Source organism: Mustela nigripes, chromosome 14 (assembly GCF_022355385.1).
Source record: "Mustela nigripes isolate SB6536 chromosome 14, MUSNIG.SB6536, whole genome shotgun sequence".
Taxonomy (NCBI): domain Eukaryota; kingdom Metazoa; phylum Chordata; class Mammalia; order Carnivora; family Mustelidae; genus Mustela; species Mustela nigripes.
In genome coordinates this window covers 9083308-9093066 of record NC_081570.1, presented here as the reverse complement: position 1 = coordinate 9093066, position 9759 = coordinate 9083308, and the positions used below count along the sequence as shown (strand labels likewise).

Below are 9759 nucleotides of genomic sequence, written 5' to 3'. Positions count from 1 at the left end.
TAAGTGAAAAGTAATGGGCAGCTTGCTCATCAGTTGATGAAAATAATCCAGCTGAGATGTTGAAATGGGAGGTTCAGGAAAGATGGGGCTAAATGTAGGGAGAAAACATTGAGAACCCATAGAGAAGCTTTGTGTTGTGTGCAAGGATTTTTATTGTTCTGTGGTCGGTATCAGCAAATAAATAAATAAATAAATAAAAATTTTTTTAAAAATTGGGCGACAGAGGGGAGGACAGCCTAAATTTACATAAATAGGCAAAGGGTTAAATTGTGGACCATTCATTTTACGGAATCCTATATGCCAGATAACAAGAAGAGCAAATCTTTAAGACCTATACTTCAATGAGAAAAAGAAAGATGACCAAAATCATGCCAAGACACTATTTCTGTAAGGGAAACTGAGACCAGACCTTTCTCTATGCCCATATAAGTATATAGAAAGACAGAAAAGTCTGGAAGAAGGTGCATGACACTGAACCCGCTGGAAAGGGGCCTGAGATAAAGGGATAGTGCAGGGAGATGTCTGTTCTATCTGCAGTCTTACATTGAGAATGTTGCCTGTCTTAGTTGGGCAAAACCATAAAAAGGATGGAAAACAGTGGAAGCTCCCCTTCGTGCACCATTTACCTGTACAAATGTAGCAACCACAGAATCCCACCTGCTCTTCCTTCCGTATCCAACTCAGTTATAATTTTGGTATCCTGCTAATGTTGGCTTTCCCCCAAATTGGCACGTTAGTGGAAACTAACATTTAGCTATAAACTGATGATAAAGATTTCCATGCGCCATATGCAGTTACAAGCATTTACAACCACCTGCCAGGCTCTGTGCTCTGCTGTGGGACCACAGGGTGACAGAGACACCGTCCCTGCCCTTTATGGGGCAGTCTCTAACAGGTGCAATTGTCAAAGGGGAAAAAAAAGAATTTAATTCGTATCCTTATCATATAATGGTCCTCCTTGTCACCTATCTGTCTAAATGAGGTGAGAACTTATGTCCACACCCAAACCGACACTCAGATGCTTAGGCCAGCTTTAGTCATAATTGCCAAAATCTGGAAGCAACCAAGATATGTGTACCACTCTGCGGGGGGAGGCTGCGCATTGTGGGGGGCAGAGTGGGGATGGGGTATGAGTTAGATGGAAACGACTCTCTACCCAATTTACTGTGAACATAAAACTGCTCTGAAAGATGAAGTCTCTTTCTAAAAATTTAACTGTAACCTTCCAGCTCTAAAATTTTATGATTCTAGACATTTTTTTAACAGAGAAAACAATTCCTTGTTCTTTGATTTCTAAACTGTTCTAAAGTCTCATTTGTTTACAGGCATCAGACGAAATTAAATATTTTTTAAATTACCTGGATGCGTCCTTTAAAAACATCGAATCACCTTTTATGATCCTTAAAAGCAATTTATATCTTCGATATTTATATATATCACAACACAAATATTTATACTCAAATAGTTCATGACAGGTTTCTTAAAATAGTCAACGACACTGTCCAGCCTGTATCACCCGGATCTACCAGCAGGTGGCGTACAAGTCCCGAGGCTTGGAAACGTCTACCTGAGCATCACTAGAGGTAAATCCAGTCATTCCCAAGCCTTCCCTCTCCCTGCGCCTGCGCCTGCGGCTGAAGCTGCCTGCGTGGACCATGATTCCCTGGTGGCCACATATGAAAGCTGAACCCTATGGCATGCCCTGTGTCCTGCTCTCCTGCAGTCAAAAGCAGAAAGGAAGATTGAAGAGTGAATGGAAAGCCCCATTTATTGAGCTTACTGTACGCCAAGCCCTCCTCGGGGGTCATCTCGTTGGCTCCTACGAGAACTGGATAAGGTGGTTGGGTATGCATCATTATGCAGGGAAAACCCCATTTACAGGGAAACGGAGGTTCTTGCCCAAGAACCTCCCACCAGCAACACCAGCCCCCGAATCCTTCATTTGGGTGCCCTTGTTTGAGTCACTGTGATAATTTTGGGGGTTCACCTTGAGTAATGGATACCCAGGTAGCTGGTAAAACCTTAATCCTGGGTTATGTCGGTCAGGATGTTTCTGGAAGAGATCAGCATTTAAATCAGTAGTCTGAGGTTAGAGATTCTTGGCGTCATTCAACCCGCTGGGAATCAGAATGGAACACACAGGCGACGAAAGGCAAATTCTGTCTCTGCTTGCCCATGAACTCCCAGAGCTCATGGCTCCAAAGTCTCCAGACTCTCCGGTTCTCAGGTCTTTGGCCTCAGACGAGGTGTTACACCATCTGCTTTTCCGGGTTTCAGGCCTTCGGTCTTGGGCTGAGACCTCCCACTGCTTTGCTGGTCCTCCAGCTCACAGAAGACAGAGAGTGGGATTTCTGCCATGGTCACGTGAGCCGTATCTAATGGGTCTGTAGACATTCTATTGGTTAGTCAAGAAAACTAGGCCAAGACATTGTCTTAACCCAGGCAAGGAATTCACTCATTTGCCTACAGGTATTTTGTTACACATTGCAATATACTAATTTCAAACCATGTCATTCTGTTCTTTCCTGAGGCTTGTGTGTGTGTATCTGTGTGTGTGTGTGTGTGTGTGTGGAAAGAGAAATGTCATGAGAATAAAGTCAGTCTCTTATTGACATGACCTAGCCCCGGGATATTCTTTTTTTTTTTTTTTAACATGGTGTAGAAATACTAAGTTTCCATGCCTGTAGGATTTTAATACTTTTGCTGAAAGGAACTTGCATGTCTCTACTGTTGAATTCAAGGACGACTACCCACCCATGATAGACATGGTCTGGTGAGGTCCAGAGGCTCCAACTAATCTGTAGGGTGAACAACTCCTTCCAGGTTTGGCCTGCCTTGTGCAGTGAGGTCCTTTCTCAATACAAAGGCCGGGAACTGAGGTCTTGGGGTCCACCTGGAGAATGTGGGGAGGGTTCATGTCCAGGGTCATGGCATTGGGTCACCAGTGAGCATCCCAAGAGCCCTACACTCCAATGGCTCATCGGCCACTTAGTGTGTCCCAATTGTTGTATTAAACCACCAAATAGCCCCTGAAACAAGGAGTTAAGAGATGCCCCAGAGAGATTAAAGAACTGGAGGAAATCACAAATACACAGTGAGTTCCTGGGGCCTAATCCTACCACAGCAGTTTCTGTTCATGGACAGCTCAGTAGGGCTCTTCTCCATCAGTAACTGGGGCTTCCCGAAGCGTAACTTGAAAAAAACAGTTAACAGATCAGGAAGAGCACCAGAGAGCTGACACTGGGTTTCTTTATTTCCTACCCTTTCTTTACAAGGGTCCACACAGGGATAACTCGCACATGTGAGTCTCAAGCTCAAATCCCCCTGCAGAAATTCAGATTTCTGACTATAGGACACATGTCCCTGAAGGCCCCAGCAAGTCCCTGAGTCAAGGCTTCTATCTGTGATCCTGCTCTCCCTCTGGGTCACCTCCCCTCTCCCGTTCACACTGAACAGACATCTGAAACTGTGGGTCTGTGTTCCCCTTTCACGCGATGTTCCCAAGGCCTAGATTTCAGTCTCCAGATGCCCAGAAGACAGTTGTTGAGAGATGCACCCAACTAGGCAGGCATATAACAGGGGCATATAATGGGCTCTGAATCATAGAGCATCTTGCCGCCATAGCGAGGACGGGGCTGGTGTTAAGCCAGATGGTGCTGGGCCAATGCTACGTCCCTCAGGGTCTCTGTCAGCTCAGTCTGAACCTGGGAAGATCTCCCCAAATGGAGAGCTCCCTGAGGGCTATCACTGTCCAGAGGGACAGGAGAGACAGCTCCAGGTACAGATGGCACAGCCGGGCGGTGTGACCCCCACAGCCTCCCCATGATGGCCATGGAGAGGAGGTTCCCACAGACACTGAAGGTCCAGAGCTGGTGACAGCGGCTCAGGGTGGGCAGGATGGCCTCAAGGTGGGCTTTTGTGAGTCCACACAGATCTAAGTCCAGGTCCTGGAGGGGGGCTGCCACCTTCTCTAGCAGAACCTAGAGGGACTCAAGGCTGAAACAGATCAGGCTGATGTCACTGAGATCCAGGTCCTTCCTCTGGCTGATGTTCGGGCACTGGGAGAGGCGGGCCAAGTCCGATTCTGTGAGCTGACGGTTCGTTATGAAGAGATCTTCATTATGAAGATCCAAAGGGGTCTTCAGGCACTTGGGGGAAACCAAGCAGTTAGGCCTGAGGGAGTGGGGGTGCAGGTGGCCTTAAAGGGGAGGCAAATGACTTGCCCAAGTCCAATATAGCAATGACCATCTGATGAAGGTCTGTACCCAGGATCCCAGACTCATTTTAGACTGGGGTCTTCCACCTGTCCTTGTGGCACTGGGTCAGGTTCACAAAATCTTTAAAGCTCCTTTTCTTCACCTGTCAGGCAGAGTACAACATACTCCAACTTTTGGAAATGAATGAAGGTTAACAGAATGCTCTAGAATAGGATCAGTCTGACACAGAGTCTCGATCAAGGGTAGGCATCACTGAATCTTAATATTGGGACATAAGACAAGAAATGCTGTCAGTCCAGGCTTCCTTTGGGCCATTGCTCAGGCCTTCGGCACCTGCATCTCTGGTGGGTGACAAAGGCTAGTAGGAGAGAACAAACCTGGTCAAGATCCCCCAGCACCAGCGGGGAGTGCCAGTGTGCAGGGGCCCACTTAGAGCCCCGTAACAGCAGCACACTTTCTACCATTGCTCATGACTCTTTCTGCTCCCACTCCCTTACCTCCAGAATCATGCACTCCCCATATGCATTCCCGGACCTGGATCACAAAACTTTTTACAGACGGGGGATCGAGACAGACTCGTGCATGTTCACGGAGCTGCTGAGGGTAGAGCTTCTCTTTGGAGAAGCTCAGATCTGCTGTGGATTCCCTCTCCCCTTTCTTATTTCCCTAAGTCATTTTAACTTGGACATCTCTTCCTAAGGAAGAATTCACAAACCCAGCCTCACTCTATCTGAACCCCAGTGTGTCGCCTCCTGGCAAGGTGTCTCTTTCCATAGCCCCGAACCTTGACGTGGGTGGTTGTGTGACAGCACACTCGGGAGAGAGCAGCATATGAGACAGTGCGCCTGACATCCCAGTCTCCCATTCACTGTGACACCATCCGGGGAGTGGGGGGACGCCTCTCACCTGAGCATCTGGTCCAGGCGGCCCTCGAGGAAGGAGGGACATTCCATAGAGAGCTTCTGTAAACGGCGCGGCCAGGGGAACGGAGAAATGAATCGGGTGACTTGCTGCTTCTCCTCCTTGGAGGGGGTCACGTGGACATGAGAGGGCCGGAGTCTCTGCACATTACTCGTCTGGCCCAGGTAAGGTAGAAACATCCCCAGGACGGACGACCTCCAAGTGCAGTTCTCGTCCAACTTCAGGATGCTGTCCACCTGCCCCATGTTCAGGACCTTCTCAATCTTGTGGATGGACACTGTAAAAGTCTTTAGCATCTTCCAGCACAGGTGGAGGGAACTTCTCTGTGCCACCCCACCTAAAGACGTAGGTGAGACATTCATCCTGGGTCCTGTCCCCAAGGCAGAGGTCTCTGAACACCACCGATGGAACCAAGGGCTACCTTGTCCTTATCCATCCTCAGTCACTGGTCCCATCGGTGGACACCCATGGGCCCTGGCTCCAGACCACACACTCCAGAAGTCCGGCCAGTATTCTGTAAATCCAGCCCCTACAGTTTCCATCTGCCGTGGGGAAAAGGGGAGCTTGGCCGAGATGCTTTAAGATCCGTGTGCAATGACACCAGAGTCTCAATGTAGGCGATCGTTGGACTCCCCACCTGTGAGAAGCATCAGCGGCTCCCCCGCCCTCTTCCCTCCCTGCCTCACTTTTCTCTACCTCCTTTTCCCTTCCATCGTCCCTTGGCTCTACTTCTGGAACCTGGAGGTATCCTGAGGAGGAGGCGGGGGGCTGTGTTCTCTCAGGGGCTTCTGCATCAGAAGCAGCCACGCACCCCCAGAAGCCGTCTCCCACCGCGAGCTCAGCGATGGCCAAGGCCTCTGAGCGCCTTCACTGGCATCATCGGAAGCTTCTCAGCCACCCCTTGTCCATCTGCTTTCTGTACCCCCAGATGCCTTTTCCAGGATACCCAGGCCCCTACCGGACTATGTGGCTGAGCCTCACCTGGGGGGGGGGGGATCTTTCTGGGCAAGGAAGACATCAAGTCCACTGAGCACGGCTGGGCAGGTGCCCTGCTGAGGCGTCTGCATCAGGGCCCTCAGAGGGAGGCGGGCCGAGGGCCAGGCACACACGGTCACCGTCAGGGTCCTGTTGCAGCTCCCAGCCAAGGCCACCATAAGCAGCAGCCTCCATGAGCTGAGGGAGGGTACTCCAGAGCGACGATGGCCAAGGCCTTGTCTTTCAGCAGGCGCTTTCCCACTGGTTCCAGGAGTCTGGGCGGGGGCTGGGCGCTCATCCTGAATCCCATCCGGAAGGAACCCCTCGGCTGTGGCAAAGGCTTGAGGTAGCCTTCTCAGGCCATGCCTGAGCACGCCCGTCTTCTTCCCCATCCTCCAGAGCAGCCAGCTTGGGGCCAGAGTCACTTCTCTGGCCCTAGTGGGAGAGCCACAGCTTACCCCAGGTCCACTCTGGGCTGCGTGGGCTTCAAGCCATGGCTCGGCTCCTCCCCGAGCACCGAGGGGAGGCACGTGCAGCCGCCAGTCCGCACGGCTCTGCCCACCACTTTGCCTGATTCCAGTGTCACTGGGAAGTGGGTACTGAGATGCCCGAGAGCTGACTCCCACCTTTTTTGGGGGGGAGGGTGAATTTTTTGACCATTACTCAAGGCCCTAAAACAGCAGGCATGGGAGTGCCGCGTGGCCCTAAGGCAGCCTCAGTTCCCACCGTTAACCGGCTGGGCAAGGTGAAGGAGACAGCGCTAAAGCGTGTGGTATTCGCTTTCACTTGACCATTTTTATTTTATTTATTTAAAAAATTTACTTATTTTAGGGGGCAGGCAGAGGATGAGACACAAGAAGACTCCCCACGGAGCAGAGAGACTGACTCAGGACACGATCCCCAGGACCCTGAGATCATGACCTGAGCCGAAGGCACATGCTTCACGGGCTAAGCCACCCAGGCGCCCCCTCCCTTGAATGAGAAATTGTAAAAGCCACAGAACAGTATTATACAGGATTTGGGAGCCGCGATGGAAAATACTGAAATGTACATTTGCACGTTCTGTATCAGCATTGCTATTTTTGGAAGGAGTTCCAGGGAAGAAAGAGTTCAAGGTCAGAACAAAGGCTTTGCTCTTCAAAAATATCATGGGGGTGGGGGTGCCTGGGTGGCTCAGTTGTTGGGCACCTGCCTTTGGTTCAGGTTGTGATCCAGGGTCCTGGGATCGAGCCCCGAGTGGGGCACCCTGCTCTGCGGGAAGCCTGCTTCCCCCTCCCCCGCTCCCCCTGCTTGTGTTCCCTCCCTTGCTGTGTCTCTCTCTGTCAAATAAATAAACAAAATCCTTAAAAAATATATCCTATGGGATGTTTTTAGGATGGGACCAAGGACGCCTGGGTGGCTCAGTCAGTGAAGCGGCCACTTTCAGCTCAGGTCATGATCTCCAGGTCCAGGGATTGAGCTCCAATCTGGACTTCGGCTCCTCGGGAAGTTTGTTTCTCTCTCTCCCTCTCCCCGTCCCTACTGTCCATTCTCTCTCTCTCTCTCTCTCTCTCTCTCAAATAAATAAATAAGATTTTTTTTTTTTAAAATGTGGAGAATGGGGGCCCTTCCAATGGCATCAGCAGAAATCAGGAAATTCTCAAGTCCTACCGGGCTATCTTGGAACATGTGACCAGCCGCAGGGCACAGATCCGAAGCAGTGCAGAGGGAAGGAGTGCCCAGAAAACGCTGGAAAGTGGCCCCTTTGGGGTTACACGGGAGGACCCTGACTGTTCTGGTCTTCCTAGAGGTGCCAGGCTGACGGAAGGCTCTGGGACCTAGGCCCGATGCCGCGGCTGTTCCCTCTGTGGTCCTCGTGGCCCAGCCCTCCAGCTGACTAAGTTCTCCTGTGATCCAGTGAATGTTCTTTCTCTCCCCAAAGCAGATCTGTTCTTACCCTGAAGCGTCTTGCCTCCTGTGCCTTTTTGGAAGCCCAAATCTCTTTGACCCTACGTGCCCTCTCAGTTCCACTAATAAGTGACCCTAAACCAGGGGCGCCTGGGTGGCTCAGTGGGTTAAAGCCTCTGCCTTCAACTCAGGTCATGATCTCAGGGTCCTGGGATCAAGCCCTGCATCAGGCTCTCTGCTCAGCGGAGAGTCTGCTTCCTCCTCTCTCTCTGCCTGCCTCTCTGCCTGCTTGTGATTTGTCAAATAAAATAAAGTTACCCTAAACCAGGGGCTGTTCTCTTTCTTCCTCACCATTAAGATTTGATGGCAAATCACCCTGCGTGCAGACAGCCAAGCCCGAGGAGCGAGCTTGTAGGTGGGGAGGATGTCCGCGGGCTCCCTCCTGGTGGGGCCGGGCCAGAGGAACTGAGGGAAGGAAGAGAAACAAGAGAAGGAAAAGGTTGGAGGAGCTGGTGCAGAGCCCAGAATGAGAGAGAGGAGGGCAGGGTCTGCTGAGCAGGAGAACATGTCCTCTGGTCTCAGAGAACTGCGTCCCTTCAGGGTTGAAACCACTGCAGGACTATAGGCCTGGATTTGGGGGCTGAGAGTTCCCAAAGGCCTGGCTTTGTTTGTATCCACTAGTGAGGTCCCTAAGGCAGCCTGCGCTCCAACGGCACAGAATCAGGCCAGGGGAGAGTCGGAGAGAGAGAAAGGCAAGCGTTTATTCTGGATGCAAAGCTGAGGGGTTGGTTGTGGGGGAGCCTGGCCTTGACATCTGGCCCAAAATGGACTGTTGGGTCTCCCTGCTCATTATGGTCTCTTGGGACTTGGACAGTTTGGCTTTCCAGGAGAAAATGAGACACCATGGGGTCTGGCACCATGTCCGTGTCAGCCAAGTGACCTCACATTTTCTGCCAGCCGAAGGAAGGCCATGGCAGAGGCTAGTAAAACCAAGGCCCAGCGGGCTGGGGTGAGAGAGAACCAAGTTGGAGCCCAGGGAGCCTCAGTGGTTGGGAGGCACTAGTCGACCCTGGGCTGGGGAAGATCCTCCAGTGTCTCGGGCTGAGAACTGCAGGACCCTGGGGGCAGGGGGTTCTGTGGACACACGTGCTGCAAAGTCTGGGCAGACGGGATGCCCCCCTCCAGGACCCAATACCCTATACCACCCCCTCACTCCACTCTCCTTAATTCGTTAAAAATATCTACTCCTTCTTCTAACTGAGAATGTGTACCCTTTGAGCTACATCATCCATTTCCCCTTCCTCTCTACTCTTGGCAACCACCATTCTATTCTCTGTTTCTGCAAAATTGGCTTTTTTTTTTTTTTTGATTGCCAATATATGTGATACCATATAGTATCTGTCTTTTTCTGTCTGGCTGTAGTTCACGAAGTACAATGCCCTCCAAGTTCATCCATACTGTCCCAAACGGCAGGACTTCCTTCTTGGTGATGACTGCATGATATTCCATTGTGGACATATCTCCCCCTCCCCCCCCCTTTTTTTTTTGTTTCCTTTATCCATTCATCCATCAGAGGACATTAGGTTGTTTCCAAATCTTGGCTTTTGCGATTACAGCTGCCGTGAGTATGGGGTGCTCACATCTCTTCGAGGAGCTAATGTGCAGCATGGCGATCACAGTTACGAAGACAGGGTTGTATATTTGAAAGTTCCCGGGAGTAGGTCTTCTTTTTTCTTTTAGATTTTATTTATTTATTTGA

At 50.8% G+C, this 9759-nt stretch overlaps 1 protein-coding gene across 1 annotated transcript in view; it reads right to left on the bottom strand.

The window, feature by feature from the left end:
* LOC132001610 (PRAME family member 8-like) overlaps positions 1-6411 on the bottom strand; it is a 41713-nt gene extending 35302 nt beyond the window's left edge. Inside the window, 5 exon segments of the mRNA XM_059376329.1 lie at positions 3783-4173; positions 5124-5470; positions 5472-5555; positions 6173-6309; positions 6312-6411. Of these exon segments, the coding sequence (XP_059232312.1) occupies positions 3783-4173; positions 5124-5470; positions 5472-5555; positions 6173-6309; positions 6312-6411 (1059 nt within the window).
* Between the last annotated feature and the right edge of the window lie 3348 nt (positions 6412-9759).